The sequence below is a fragment of the Numenius arquata genome, chromosome 8 (genome assembly GCF_964106895.1).
Source record: "Numenius arquata chromosome 8, bNumArq3.hap1.1, whole genome shotgun sequence".
Classification (NCBI taxonomy): domain Eukaryota; kingdom Metazoa; phylum Chordata; class Aves; order Charadriiformes; family Scolopacidae; genus Numenius; species Numenius arquata.
The window spans coordinates 54415132-54432052 of NC_133583.1; the positions used below are offsets into that span (position 1 = coordinate 54415132).

Sequence of the window (16921 nt, forward strand, 5' to 3'; positions counted from 1 at the left end):
ATGGGGTATTTTTACTGCAAAGAAACATTATTAAAAAGTAGGTGAAACAGTTGCCTTTCAAACTGTTTCACATTTAAACCTCCTCTTTCACACGGGACACATTGGCAGGCAACTCCTCCTCTACTACAAGTCACTAGAGTAAAGCTTGTTTGCAACGCTACCTCATTGTTCTACATGCATTAAATGAAGGATTGAATGATAATATTTGAACAGCTATGATGGACTTCTTTTTCATATGTTAATACATATATTTGGGTTGTATATATTAACATAAATATATAGCAGCCATTGCTAATACAACTCCTCTTGGGTGGCAAATGTTATACTGTGTTTGTAATTGCTTCCTGTCTTGGATAGCTGAAAAACATGGTGATATCCAGTCACGCTGATCCTTGCTTTGACTTATAAAATTTCAAAGAACAAAAATACATTTTGCAGTAAATTTTTAGATACAAACCCTGAATGCCATCTTTTTTGTTGAAGAAAATAGATTCTGGGGTAAGCAATCTTTAAAGCTATTATACTATCCAATTTAGTATCACTTACCTGTGATTCTTTTACATTTTCAACAGTGAAGTTGAACCAAACTCGAAAGCGTGGGTTACAGGTATCTGGTCTAATGAACAGGTCATACTCAAACTCTGTGATATGGTCCACCCGTCCAAGGTTACCTACCAAGAATATAGGAAAAAGAATGCATTTTAATGAGTTGGCTGATAAACTCCCCAGGAGCTACACTGATAAAAGTTTTTAAAATTTCTACCTCTGATGGTTAAAATATATGTGTATAAAAAGCTGTACAGCAGTTCAGAATTATTTTTAAAAGACTTAATCATAGTCACAAAATAAGATACATACCAGGAAGCTAAATGCATATGAATAAATCAAAAAGAAGACAACATGGATTTTTATTATTTAATCAAATTGACTTTTTGTCTTCTTTTAGCCGAGTACTCCAATTAAGTGTCCTAACATCCTTTTAATTGCTTCTTTTTCTTTTTCTTTTTTTTTTTTTTCCCACTTTTTCTGATAGTCTCGGCACTTCTTTTCATCCCCACCTGTATAGTTTTCTTTCTTTCCACTTGCTGCTCATGTTCAAGCACCTCTAAGTTTTGAGTCCTCAGATTTCCACCTGGGCCTTCTGGCTGGTGCTTTGAGCATCCCTCTTTCCCCACAGATGGGCCAGCCTTCATCTCCTTTGTGATTCAAAAGCTATCTTAATACTTTTCCTTTACCATTTGCAGCCACTATCACCTCCTTCCAAAGACACAAACGAGTCTCTAAGATTTCGCCTCAGCTTTTTCCTAGTAAATTTCATGGAATAATATTTTTAAATATAGCCAGAGCTACATTGTCCCCTATGGCATTATTCAGCAAGCAACCACACTGGCTATAGAAATGAAGTTCAGCACTGGGAAAACTTGCTAAGTGCTTTTAAATTGCTAAATTGGCATTTTTCCTATGAAGTGTGCCAGGATTTTTAAAGGCGGGCTTTAGACCATCCATTTCATTTATACACTACAAAAATCACGGAATCACGGAATTGTCAGAGTTGGAAGGGACATCTAGAGATCAAGACTACAGATTTTCCTGATCCAACCCAAAACCCATCAGTTCTTGTAGGACAGGATGATGCTTTAGCTCACATGCTAAATTATATTTATTTAAAACATAGCACTGTAAGATAACTTGGTTTTATGGTCTCAGATATATTTTTGGGTTTAGAAATATATTTTTGGGTTGGATATATACTGTTGGGTTCAAATAGCTATTTATAATGCTATTTGAGCTAAACAATTCCCTCCTCAGCAAGCCCCATTTCAGTCAGTATGACTGTTCATTGGTAACACGCTACTCAGTATGAGCACAAGCAGCAAAATTCAGCTGATCTGCTGTTCTGGGGTGGAAAAGAAGCAGAAAAAACCATTTTCAACTCTTTTCATCACTATATTTGCAGGACTTCTTCCTTACCCTAAATTGTTTCTGACTTTACAAATTAAAAATGTTCAATCTTCCCTATTTTTAATGTTATCCTCTACTTTCCTACCCACATTCTTCTTTTCAGAAGAAAATTCTCTTCACTGACTCCCTCTGTAGAAAACTGCTTCATGCTAACAATCTGTTCCTAAACACTTGCCTGAAGGATACATTTGGCATATGAAATATTTGAAAAAAAAAAAAAAAAAAAACAAAACAGCAATATTGTAAGCTAGAATACCTTTGCCAAATATAAATAATATCATCTGCTGTACTGGGTGTGCGTGCTCAGGTGCCGGCGGTGGGGCCTGCAGGCCTGAGCTCTCTGAGGAGAGGCTGACGTTGCCCTGTGCCGGTTCCAGCCCCTCAGCAAAGGTGGTGGCACCCACCTCCTTGGAAGTGCATTTAAGGAAGGGCAAAAATGCCACACTGGAGTCTGGGAAGCACCAGGGTTCGAGAAGGAGGAGGGAAGGGGTGCTCCAGGTGCTGGGGCAGAGACTCCCCTGTGTCCTGTGGGAAGAGGCTGGAGCAGGCAGACATTTACTGAAGGACCAGTGGCCCGCGAGGACCCAGGCTGGAGCAGGCCCTCCTGACAGGGACTGCGGCCTGTGGGAAGGGCACAGGCTGGAGCAAGGGGAACAGTGTGTGGAGGGAGAAGCAACAGAGAGGAACTGCCAAAGGCTGACCACAGCCCCCTGAGATCCCCGTTGTGAGGGGTCAGACACCAAGGATCCTGGGAAACAGGGAAGGGTTTGAGGAAGGTGTTTTAATTTCTCTTGGTTTCTCACTACCCAAACCTATTTTAACTGGCAATAATTTAGTTTTCCCTCCAGCGAGTCTTGTTTGTCTGTGATGGCAATTGGTGAACAATCTCCCTGTCTTTACATTGACCCATGATCTTTTTCATCTTATTTTCTCCCCACCATCCTGCTGAGGAAGGTGAGAGAGTGGTTTCATGGGCATCAGGCAGCTGGCCAAGGTCAACCCACCACGTCTGCCTGACTTTAGGTTAAGTCAAGTCCCTTACTCATCTAAGTGCACTTCCTGCCACAGGGGTCAAACTCATCACTGCTATTCACAACAACAGAACTTGAATCTTAATGTAAACTATTATTCCCTACAGATTATCATCCAAAAGAAATGAGTGGTAAAATCAAGCTATTGCATTGTAATACCTTCAATTAAAGGACTTTTTTGTTACCGTATTTTTCATTAAACGTCATGAATTGTCACAGAATTGTCATGGAATTGCTGGGAGTTGGAAAGGACCTCTAGAGATCATCTAGTTCAACTCCCCTGCTAAAGCAGGATTTCCTAGAGCACGTTACTCAGGGCTGCATCCAGGCGGCTCTTGAAAATCTCCAGAGAAGGGGACTCCACGACCTCCCTGGGCAGCCTGTTCCAGGGCTCTGTCACCCTCACCGTATAGAAGTTTTTTCTCATATTTGAACAGAACTTCCTATGTTCCAGCTTGTGCCCGTTGCCCCTCGTCCTCTCACTGGGAACCACTGAAAAGAGTCTGGCTCCATCCTGCTTCAACCAACCCTTTAGATACTTGTAAGTATTAATAAGGTCTCCCCTGATGAACATATGACATTGTTGGGAAAATAATATTCATCATGTATTTCATAATTTAGGTGGCCCAAGCTGTTTGGCCACATAGGTTGTATTCCACTTGTCTCACAGGTCATAGTTTAAGCTCTCTCTGGACAAAGCTTAGTATGTGGAACCCAGAGTCACTTCAACCTGAGCTGTGCATGTGATGCTGGTGGATCCTCTAAGATTAAGTCAGCAGGCTGGGTGAGCAGAGACTGTGGACCAGGTCCAGCTTGTAAACTACTAGGTATACATGCCTCCCAATGATCCCAGCAATTCCAGATACGGATAAAGTTATCTGCAGCATAGACCAAGAGGTGTAAATTTTGATTGAAAAACTTCCAAAGAAGGACACAGAAGCAATTAAATTTATATTTTAAAATCAAAGATCATTAAAAAATCGTACTGCAAGGCACAGGAAACTAAAAGATTATTAAGTGAATAAATAAAAACTGAGCAAAATGACACCTTGATTTCTGACCTATTGCACATTTCAGCTTCTTTTTCAACATCAAACTGATCTGAATTGTACAGGGGACAGATGGCCCATTCAGAATGTCTTTACAGAGTCCGTAGGACCCCTAAACTAGCACTGAAGAATTATACCAATGTCAGTGAAATCACTGATGGTGAAGAGCTGGAATGCTGGAACCACTCTGAGTTAGTCTGCTCTGGAAAACCTATATACCTACCTCAAATGCAGCAAAACCTTTAACAGTTTAATCATTGCGTACACGATTCCCTGGGACTCCCAACACTGTTTTCTCTCTTTATCTGCAATACTTGATTTGAATACTCACCTCCCTCTTAATATAGTATCTTTCCTTTTGTTAATTATATCTCACTTTATTACTTTTGTCCTACAGAACTGCCTCTTACTAGCCTCCTTCATAGTACACATCAGCTGCCATAGTCACCTGCAGCCATTTGCAGTTTAGTATCGTTTGTACATTTCATTAGAGCACTATTTCTTCTCTGTCTTCCAGATGCTAAATAGGCTGGACCGAACACTAATGCCTTCGGTAACCAATTCAACAAGTTCCTTGTGCTCAATAGACTATTGTTGGTAATATCACAGCCTTTGCTCACAATCTGTCAGCCTAATTTCAACCCACATAGCAATGTCATTAAACAAGACAGCAGTTTTGGTACAAAGAAGCCTAGAACTGTAAGAACAAAACATTTCCTCGTTTTAAGAGATGCTTTGTAGAAAACTGATAATGCCACTGAAAAACACTTTTTGGTGTCCAAGAAAGGATATAAATATCCCAACATTTATCTCACAAACAAAGTTAACAATTTTACGTATTGCCTTCACACTGCTGTAACCACAAAAAATAGATTGATTCTAATGAGTGAGAATTATATTCCAACACTGCAGGTAACACAGTGAAATGCATTAGAAAGTCTGAAAGAGGAATTAAAACATAGATTACGCTATTCCGTTTAGCCATTACCCTGTTTTAGTATTTTAACATTGAAGATAAACTTGTTTTTTCTTATGTGCAAACAACTTCTAAGCTGCTTTTATTTTTTAATAGCTCTGTAAGTTTCCTTAAAATTTCTCTTTTTTTTTTTTTTTTTTTTTTTTTTTGGAATCTCTGTGCAATTATGCAATATAGACCCTGCTTTGCAGTAGCTGAGATGGAAAGTTTATGTGCTGAAATAATGATAAATTTAAGAGAAAGCTAAATAGCACCAATTTTGTGTAATGTATCTACCAATAGTTTTCAGTCTTGATACAACTACAGTAAGACCCTTCCCATGCACAGTTTTTATTCTGCCTACCTTGCAAATCTCCTAATTTGTGCTATCGGTAAGAGAATCCGTTCAAAACCATATTGTTAAGTACATTCTTTTAAAATCAAAGAAAAAAGTCTCACACTACTAAAACATCAGCTTTGCTTTGCATGCTTTGCCCGCATGAAATCATTAACACTTCATTCAATAAATACAGAAGTTGAATCCATGAGATTATACAAGATTTTTTAAAGCATCATCACTCCATAATTTGTTATTAGCGTTATATTTGGAGGTTAACATTATAAAACACAAGATATTAATAACGACATTTAAGGTACATGTAAAATTAATGAACTGATTAAGCAATGAGATCTGCAAGGGAAAAAAGCCCAACAACATTATGAGCAGTAAGATCTGAACTTATTGGCATTCGAAGACATTTCTTGTTTAAATTCTTTTTTTACAGTTTGGGTGCATGTCTGGTTGCCAAATGACCTTCTGACCGTATCTTAAAAGTAAAATAAGCAATTTATTAGAGTAGCCAGCACTTTAAAAAACATTATGGATTTTTTTTTTCTCCTATGAACTCTGAAATTAGTTGCAGGGTTTTTTTTCCATTATTATTTCACTTTACAGAAATACTGGCACAGATCTTTTTAAACTGATGGGAAGATGTGAACAAATCAAATTCCCAAATGTCTATAAACTGACTTTCACTTAGCCTTGGGGTTTGTTTTTAAGACATGCTCAATTTTCAGTCACAGCTCCGTTCAATACTTTTAGCATACTGAGAAAAGAAGAGACTTACTTTTCTTTAATCATTCAAGCTGAAATTCTTAATTATATTTGCTTAAATTGCTTTACAGAGTAATGTTTAGTGCAATACTTTCAAAATGTGAATAGTGAAAGGGGTCAATAGCATGTTTCAAGTTTCTTTAAAAGTCAGGAAAAAAGCCCAATGTTACTATTTTATTAATCATGCAACATACACTTAGTCCTCATAAAATATTAATGTATATTGCTTCCTACATCAATAAAAAGTGTACTTTACACAAAGAAAGAAAACCTGCTTAAGAAAATACTAGCTAAACTTACTAAGCATTCTAAAAATTATCATAAAAATGCTAGAAAAGAAAATATAGATATGGTAAGCAATCCGAAAATCTTCTTAAACCACACATTGTGCTTTCCTACAGAGAATTTTAAGATGAAAAATAGACCTTGAGGGTCTTAGACAAGCCTGAGGCAATATAAAGAAAAAGGTCAAACACTCTGCTAAAAAGGACCGTTATCTTCAGAACAACAACTTATCAGCCAGCTTGCAGCCCTGCTTATTTACAGTTATTGGTCCCAGAGGAAGTGCACTTCAGCGCAGGGCGCGATTACTTTGTAATGAGTTTGCCAGAAATGGTAAAGGAAACTAATTTGTAACAATGTGCTGTTCCCTGCACATGAACTTTCTCAGACACTTTTTTTGTCCAGCAATGAATAACTAACTTCAGCCTCCCTAATAAGCAGTGAAAACAGAAGTGCACTAAAAACGACTGAGTCGCAGGCATGAATGTGCTGAAATATCAGTGATTATCCCTCTCAGCTGTCCATTACAGTACTCATGATGACCACCAATTCCCCTGTGGTGGATATATAGAATGCAGGTTTCAGGGGGTGGATTTGCACATGAAAATTAACACCATTTGGAAGAAAATAGCCTGCACCTGTCACAGATTAGCAACAAAAGGTCAAATGCCTCCTTTTACACCTAGAGCACTTGCATATTGTATGCCTTGCTTATAGGAGCCTAATTCTAGTTTCTTAATTCAGAAAAGTAAGCACCATGGTGAACTAAGGAGAAAAAAGAATTAAATCTTGGCTAAAAGCTATCAATAAATCTATTGATCAAGATACATATGAATGGAAGTAGCTGGGGCAATCTCTGTCTCTAAAAGAGGTAGTTTTTCAAAAGAGAATTACACAAAGTGCTCTTCTGTTTTTGTCAATATGCTGCCAGGTTCTGAAATACTATTTTTCATCCACACAATAAAAATCTTGACAAGTAAGCAATAGAAAATCACTAATACACTTGCAGCTGCATTTCAATCTATACAAATTCTTTAAACAAAAACAACCAAGGAACAGATTGGAATATACATCATTTTCACCAGTTGAACCCCTGATCAAGTCCAAGATAGCCAAACAGTATTAATCTATATTTTCATGCAACTTTATATTTCACAAAATAAGGTGAAATGTAGAGTATGGAATACCCTCAATGGAATTCATCCTTAAAGATTACAAAACACATTGAGATGATAATACAAAGACATTTTATTGATACATTCTAAATGGAACAGGAGCTACAGGGACTGAGATCTGTAAAAACTTCTCAAGTGAAAGATTAGATATCTTCTGAGAGGAGTGAATCTAAGAATATCAGTTGTAAATTCCCACTGGCTTTATAGTCTTTGTCTGTGAAAAGAATTTATAAAAAATAGTTCGGTGAGAAGTCCTAAACAACTTCTAAATAGCATTTGATTTTTAAATAGGAAAAAAATCTAATGAAATAGTGATGTTCTCCAAAAACCTGTGATTCTTTTTGCATCATCTCCTGGACTCCTGTCCAAAGCATATGTCAAATCAAGATTCCTGAAACAGCAAAGCACATGATTTGAATAAAAAGACAGTACATAAAAAACATGTATGCAACACCTTGTAAATTAAAGTATACTTTAAATTATTAAAATTGCACATTTTACACTGCAATACAAAGTAATAGCTATACTGCTAAAGTTAAATCAACGTTTGAGAAAAAAAATGCAATACCCTTCAACAATACAGTATTCTTTTAAGAACCTGATGTTTCACTTAAAACAACAGCAATGCTCATGACTCAGCTTCCAGTCAAAATCCAAATCACCTTTGAAAAATGTTCAAGACTATCAAATAGGCAAAGTATTTCAAAAGTACATGGCTTGAGAAGCTGGATACTTCAGACTTGTATTTTTAGTCTCTTTTATATCCTCCCTCCTCAATTAAGCAAGTTGAAATTGCTGTGTTTCCATTATGTTTTAAGTTTTTATCAATAGTGACATCCAAAGGACAGTAATTCGGTAGCTTTTGTGAAAAAGACTGTACGGGAACAATGACTATCTTAGCTCTTAGTAGCAATTGGTAAAAGGCCAACTCCCATCACTGGAAAGGGTAAACTGAGATGTACATATTAATGACTAACTTTTAGAGGCTGAGTGATTCTGATTGAGCTTTTATTGTAATTAGACAATGTGATAAAATCTAATTGTGACTGACAGCACATGCAAATTAAAGCTTTTACACTTTTCTTGTTTATCTATGAATATAGCATTAAAATAAATTGTATCGATCTTTTGGGTATATAAGAGTTATGGGTCTCCATTTGTTTGTTTGTTTCCCTACCAAATGATTCAGCAACAATATGGAGAAGAGCAGTGAATCCAAAACTTATAAATCTTCTTATCCTTTGCAACTATCCTATTTCTTTTGGTGTAACAATATTGATTTTAATGGTGCTGCTCCTAATTCATAACAATGAGAGCACAATCTGATTTTCTACACCTTTTCAGGATCGCAGTCTGAGTTCTACTCTTTCCACTATTTTTCCTCACAAGTGATGTAAGCAAGGTGCACAAGACCCATTTCCTAAGGGCATTCTGCTCATGGTATCTGGGATCAGTTACTGTTTCTCAGTGGTCCCAAACAAGTGTAACGAATAAATCTGTAATTCCTTTGTATTGCGTTAAATTGCAGAAATATTAATGAACAGTGTGGCCTAGACTAACACACCCACAGGACTTCTATAAATTAAAACTTTTATCTGAATTAGAGTAGGAGGCAGAATTTATCACCCACAGCAGCTAATTTGAATCATTAGATCAAAAGAAAGTTGTGGTACTAGCCTCTGAATGAAGTGAAAAAGGTACAATGCCATTTTTAAACAAGCCAAAGAACTGTCTTCCACACAGAAAATTAAGGGAACTGGAAACCTTTAAGGAAGAACTTGCGGCTACTGGTGGATGAAAAGCTGAACGCGAGCTGACAATGTGCACTCGCAGCCCAGAAGGCCAACCGCATTCCTGGACTGCATCAATAGAAGTGTGGCCAACAGGGTGAGGGCTGTGATTCTGCGCCTCTGTTGTGCTCTGGTGAGACCCCACCTGCAGTGCTGTGTCCAGCTCTGGGGCCCCCAAAATAAGAACATGAACCTGTGGAGTTGGTCCAGAGAAGGCCACGAAGATGATCAGAGGGACAGAACACCTCTCCTGTGAGGACAGGCAGAGTTGGGGTTGTTCAGCCTGGAGAAGAGAAGGCTCCAGGGAGACCTTACAGAGGCCTTTCAGTACTTAAAGAGGGCTTATGAGAACTTTTTATCAGGACCTGTTGGAAAAGGAAAGAGGCATAAACCAGCTTAAATTTATCAGTTGAATATAAAAGACAAGAAAGCTGAGGAGGTTACACTGTGATTTATTTTTTTTCACTAAAATCAGAAAAAGATTCTCATGTTTTAGTAGTCTGGACAGTGCCAGCAATGGATAGTTTTAGGACGAGTTTTTCCTTTCAGAAAAAAATACTTTTCTTGGTCATCGGTGTTTGAATGATGTTTGGGAAAGGGGGGAGGGGGAATACAGGGGTTAAAATTTTTGACCAATATTTTTAAGGCTCCTCCTGCAATAAGGATACTATTACAGATTTCACAGTACAAATAATTTTAAAGTTCTAGCATGTGTTAATCCCTTGCAACTTTCTTTTAAAGATGACTCAGAAGAGTAAGCACTAATATTTAGAAAGACAACAAGAGGAGCAGTCTTAACAGTGATCCCAGTTTAGAGCACAATGAAAACAGCAAAAAGTAATCCTAAAGATTTAGTGATCATTATTGCTCAAAAACCACCATGAGCAAAATAGCACAATATACAAGCAACAGATATCCCAATACACTACAAATACCATTGTGTAAACAGCAGGCTTACGTATGTATAAAGAAATTATATAATAAAATCTTGCTGAAGGAATTCAATAGTTTTGATCAAATAAGACTGATATTTAATCACTTGCAGCCAAAGAGCCTTATTGCAAAATTGCCTTTATCAATAAATACTGATGCTTTCTGTTAAAGGACTTAAAAATCTGAAGCTGTAAAGAATAAAATGTCAATGTTCACTGTGTAGGGAAATTGGAAAGGGTGAATAAAATGGAGGCAGTCTCTTGACTCCTCCTGCATCTGTGAGATTCTTACAAATTACAAAAATATCAATAGAGCCCAAGACTGCAGGACAAATTCTCCAAAGTCACAAAATCATGTAAACACAGAAACTGGGAGCAGTAAAGTAGCAATGCATCAACTTAGCAGGGAATGTCAAGAACGTTTAAAAATCAGAGGCCCATGCCCTAAGATGGCCATTGCACACCCACTACTCCAAAACCATCAAATCCCCAGAAAAACAGTAGACTACTGATTTCTCTACTCCCTCTTTATCAATTCCCCAAAGGCCTCCAATGACAGATGGACAGTTATTTATCCACGGCAGTGAACCTTTGTTAAAGGAAAATCAGAATACAAAGAGGTTTTGCATTAGTGTCATGAAACTCAGCTTTCTTTAACAAAGTACATGCTACCAAAATGGGTATCTCACGACTGTGCGTGTATCACATCTTTCAAAGCAAAGCTCTTAAAGGAAAAGCATTTGGGGAAATTTCTGTTTGGAAGTCACTTAGCATATAATGGGTGCTATCCTAAATAAATAATTAATACGTTAATAAATAAATTATAACAACGTCTGCAGCCTTAACCACGGGAGGAACCACCGAGGCAGATCAGGGAATACGAACTACCGAACCACAGTGGGATGTACCATTACTGCTGTGTGGGAGGGAGAAACGTATCTCTAAATACCTACTTTGTTAGGGCCTGATGCTCAATGTACAGCATTGAAATCTGTTGCTACCTATAGCCTCTAATGTAAAACATTCTCAGATTTACTTGCTGCCTAGACATCATGGGTGTGCAAGCAAAAAATTACAAACGGTTAAAAATGTTAAAAGCTGCATATTTTTTATTCTTAAGTACATTACAGTAGCCCTATTTATGTAATGCCTCCTGCTCAATACAGTCATCACTTTGCAGAGACCCTAAGAATTCTTGCAATGCAAAAGGCAAACCAGTTTTTTCATCCTACAAGTGAGGCTATTCTAGTTGATTTATTACTGTACGGTAATGCTGTAATTCTGCATTTTGCCTAGTTTGGTGCCTGATACATGGAATCCCCATTTTTCCAGGGCAATCCTTCCATAGTATAACTACAAACTGCCACTTGAGGAAAATTAATTAACGGAAACCTCAATCAGTCTGGAGACTTATAGTTAAATTATATTCTCAAGGACGTCTCCAAAGTCACCAAAGCTGTAAATATTTTTTTTTTTTATTAAAAAGAAAAGGATTAATGGAAAGGCTCAAGGTATTGTCTTACAAAAGAATCTTGCTTTTTGACATAGACCCTGAAACTTCTTTAACTAATAAATTACTTATTTTATAGCTAAAACTTTCCTTCTGTATCTTATACAAGAATTTCCTTGAAGAATAGTACTGTAAGGATAGACTTTTAGCACAAATACTGGATCTGAATAATATCTGTCCTATACATAGCTTTTGCAGAAGAAACAATCTTATTTTAGTTTATTATGAAACTGAATTTGGTTCTCTATGCCGTTATCAATCTAGTCACAAAAACAGTTTCGGGGCTAGAACTGTTATTCTCATTCAATACATTAATCCCATTATTTCATTGCCTAGAAGTGAAATCTTATAATATAATCTCCATGATAAAATTTACGGACAGACTTTCATGCAGCCTAGGTACATTTTTAGCCATTTCATCAGATTAGAGTGATACACAACTTCACTGTTCATTTACTCCACTGCTGTAGTTCCTAGTCTGACGTGCTTTTGTAGAACAAGGTGATTTCCGTACTTTTCTCTTTATTATACAGCATTTTGATCCTTCTGTAGGTAATGGAATTTGTTCCTGTGTTTTCACTTACATAATTTTCTGACTCCTGAGTCTTGCTATTTTCCTTTCCTCCAGTCACCAGCCTGTTCTGGAAGCCCTCCTTGACCTCCAGTCAATAATTATAAAATGCCAATACTGTTTATATCCCAGCTTTACTCCAATGTACTATATATAATTATACCAAGGAACTACATTACATTGGTTTATTTTTATAATACTGATAGAATTTATAGCAGGTCTTCTTAACTGTAGTCACATGGATATAACAGAAAACTGCTTACCCTCATTTATCTTTGTTTAGTTAAAGCTTAAATTAGACCTTAAAAAACTATCTAGTTGATGTTATTTTTTCAATCAGAAGTGATAATTTAAATATTGACATTTTAGACGGCATCAACATGTTTTTGTCTATGGTTAGTATATTTTATTATATCTGAATGTCTGTCTTAATTTTGTTGGGGTTTTTTCATTTTGCCAAATCCAGAAGCATTTCCTTTTATTTCAAAGTATTTCTATGTTTGTAGTAAATTAAACATTAATCTTTCTCTGCAAATGTCAAGTGATATTTAAATGTTTTTCTGGCAGATAAATGATTATTAATATTAATGCAATAAAATCACAGCTCTTTGTCCTTTCTTTGATATTTAAGAAAAAATTAAGAATGTCAAAACAGTTCTGCAAAAAGAGAATTCATTGGTCTACCATCCACTCTTCATTAGCCTGAGAGGTAAAAAATTACTGATCTTGTGAGACAATGTGTTTATAGAATCAGAAAGGGTTGAAAATGAATTACTCTATCAGTGGTAAAGTGTGTATCACTTCAATGTGAAAATGCCTTGTTAAAGTTCATTTTAATTTAAAGCCCCTTTTTTGTCATTCAAAAAGCTTTAGCACAGTGAAAGAGTCTTTGTCACTTTCATAATTAGCCCCTCTTGCACTAAATGAGAATAAAATCTGATCAGAAGTCCATACAGGCAAGGTCATAAATCAAACGGAAAAGCTCCATGAACAGTCCTGTAAGATGTCCAAAGGCACACACAGCTTGGAATTAAAGCACTGTAGTCAGGATCCACTCCCAGAAACACAACACACACACACCCAAAAACAAAGCCCCAGTAATATCTGTTTGACAGGCTAAATTTATCTCCATATTCTGTAGCCCCATAAACACATTTCGCCGTTTAGATACAAAAGCAATTTCAGCACCAAGGACAATTCAGGAAAGCAAACAGCTGTTAAAGTACTACCATTACCGCTCCCCAACCAAAGTCAAATTAATTTAACTTAATGCTCTCACTTCGAACTGTGGCAGTGAAGAAAAAAAAAAAAAAAAACACAAAACAAAACAAAAACCCAGCCATATATGATAATTGTCACAAAGGAGGAACAAAAATTCTATTACCAGATAAAACTCCTTAGGAAACCAAGTTTAAGTGAGTATGCAGCCCAGCTCAAATGCAAACTGGATTTTATTCAGCTTATTTTCATTTTCAGATGAAAGTGAAAAGATATTTTGAAAGATGTAATAAAATTCTCAACCTTGGGCAGCTATGGCGAGAGTGACAGCACATCATTCTCTCTACCCAGGGATCATCAGAATACCAACAGGAATCCAAGCCATCAACATATTATTTTACTCCCCACGTTAACAAAAAGTGAGGATTTCATCAGCAGATGCCTAAAACATGGGAAGAGCGGAGGGCAAGGAGAGGGCAAGGTAAGAAGTCAAGGGGAAGACTGTTATAAAGAGGCAGTGGGCAATGAAAATATGTATTCTAGAACAGATGTACTTTTTACAATTCGATGTATTATGTTAATGTTAAATGCTAATTTTAAATATTAATCAGCTGAGAGTTATTTGTAAAATAGCTACATGCATACACACAGGAATTCTTATGAAAACACATATTTATATCCATAAAGTACACATACATGTGTAGACATTTGGATATATTTCTACCTTCAAATACATTGGTATGTACATTTAAAATGTGCAACTATCCTTTATGAGCTTTTGTTTTCTAATAGTGTTTTCTCTGCAGAACCAAGCTGCTAAAGTCATGTCTCTAGCCACGTAAACACCAAACTACTTTCAAAGTAATGACTTGGTTGGATGGTGGGGGTGGTTACATGTCTGTCATATGTTCCCAACATTTCTGCTTACATTAATTATAAAATGATCATAAGTAATTCAATTCCACATATTTAGGAGGCATTAAAAAATTGGTCTGCTAAGCAACAGACTAAAAGCATTAGTGTAATAAAAAGAGAGTAATGTCTTTTCTCCATCCTCATACAGTCTCACACTTCAGTTCACTAACAGTAAACTTCTCAAGTTGGTTAAAAGGTAGTGAGGACACAAGTGAGTGTCCTCTTAGATACAGCCACCCACGCTTGAGTCACAAAAGACGTGTAATTTGCCTTGTCTATCACACATACAGGTATCTAAAAAGTGCAAATTGCAAACTACTGTAGAAGCAAACTAAGCCTGGGAACTGTAACGAGGGCATGCAGGTGATTAAAGAAAGAAAATGGATTTAAGATGGATGGGATGAGAATCTGAGTCAGACATATTATTGAAATTGAACTGCCTAGATCTTTTTCTTATAAGTGAGTACTCCAAAAAGCCAATAAAGCTTTTAAACAAAAAGCAGGGGTTTTTTACTATATAATAAACTAGATTAATTGGCTTTTAAATAAAGAAAACTCAGAATGACTAAGTAAGAAGGAATAAAAATCAAAACAGATCTCCCCTGCCCGCTGTGCCCTTGCAGGGAGGTAGTACTGTTCCCACAATTGCCTTTAGTTTCCTACTCAGTGAACTTTCTAGAATTGCAACAAATTCTAGATAGCCTCCACTGCATCCCCTGGAAAATACTGTCACCTCTGTGGCCAACCTTGTATCTGTCCCTTGTACTTCTCAACAGTTCTGCAGTCTCCAAGCGCTCCATCCTCCCTGCTTGCTGCACCCTCACCTTCACTCTCCTGCCCATGCCACTTTGCAGATGCTCTGAAAGCACCTCACTTCCGAGGAGGCTCAGCAGCTCGCCATGGAGGGTGATATTTACCCTCCCTCTACATGGTTGCAGTTTGCTCTGTCATTTCTCTTTTGACAGGGCACAAATGAAACAAGTAACACCTCTTTCAATGGGTTTAAACAGAAAATTTCAGCTTCATCAAATCAACACTCTAAAAGACGCCTCCAAACTTCCTCTCTGATTCTCTCTAACATCTCCAGATTCTTACATAGTATGTATACAGATGGGGACAATTCAAGTGCTACAGTCAGTCAAATAACTCATAATACCAGATAGACCCTTCTCAGCATGCCCTTAGTATTCAGCTCCTTCACACCTCCTCATGAAAGAGAGAGAGGATACCAAAAGAGAGCCTTTGTAACCAAGGATTTCAGATCTTCCCTTTTCTCCCATGCCAACAAAATCTCATACTTTCTCTCTTACTTTTGCTGCTACTTTTCACCTTTATCTTCAACACACAAAACCCAGAGGAAACTATGACTTTAAAAGTCCTATGAAATACAACTATTATTTTAAGCTCCATTTCTTCTTACCCAAATGCTGCCACTACAGTGGGAAAAAAGCCCAGTACCTCTGCCAATATAACCAATGTCTTTCTGACTGTCAAACCTGGGAATTACTAGAACTGAAATATCCTAAAGAAACAGCTCTTTATATTGCAGCTATATTAGCAGGCAATTAATGGGAGACAGAGAACTCAGAGAGGTGTGGAATGGTATAAGACATGGAGAAGGAGGAGGACTACATCCATGAAATAAGGGCCAGTAAATTCCTTCTAGCTAGGCTAGTAAGAAACCCAGAGCTTCTGAAAGAGGGAGCATGGCCTCACAATTCATAGACACGTTTTCAGCTTCTCTTTCTGAGTCTTTCCATCATACTGCAGGTCTGATCTCCATCCATCTGCTAAAAAAAGAGAGATAGCACTTGATTTTACAGATATCAGTTTGTTCTTAATGGGGAGGCACATAAGCTTAACCCTTCAGCAGGTCTTCACCTGACGTGCTTTGATCTATGTAATGTTTATTCTGTATTAAAAAAGCAATCGTGAGACAAGAGCAGACCAATTATTCTCATATTACTCAAGTCTATATATAGGCTGAAGTGCAGGGTATAGTCAGAAGCATATTTGAGTCAATAAGCTATTTGCAAAACCTTGGATGGTGAGTTAAGTGGGAGGTTTGGGCTATATAAAGGCATGGTCTGCAGAGATGCTCCTATATTAAGTCAAAGTCAATGACATTGCATACTGACTTTTTCTGCTCTTCTAGTAATTCTTTGATGTCCAGAAGTTTCTAGCCTAGCAAGATGTCCTGTTAAGCTTGATTTAGCATTCTATTTAAGTGATTAAAATTAAATTTCCTTTTATTTGACTGTATCTCCAAATTTATTCTCATGGGGTTTGTGTTTGTTAGGTCCGTATTTGTCCAAAAAGACAGATAAAAAAAGAAAAAAAAGAAAAATGTACATTTCAAAACAGACAAAATCTTCTTACAAGTTATTTCACAAAACTGGAAAATGAATCAGTATTTT

General features: G+C 36.9%; 1 protein-coding gene across 1 annotated transcript in view; it reads right to left on the bottom strand.

The window, feature by feature from the left end:
- Nucleotides 1–16921, bottom strand: part of AGBL4 (AGBL carboxypeptidase 4) — a 948845-nt gene that overhangs the window by 915017 nt on the left and 16907 nt on the right. Inside the window, exon 3 of the mRNA XM_074151806.1 lies at nt 547–671. Within this exon, the coding sequence (XP_074007907.1) occupies nt 547–671 (125 nt within the window). The remainder of the gene's footprint in view (nt 1–546; nt 672–16921) is intronic.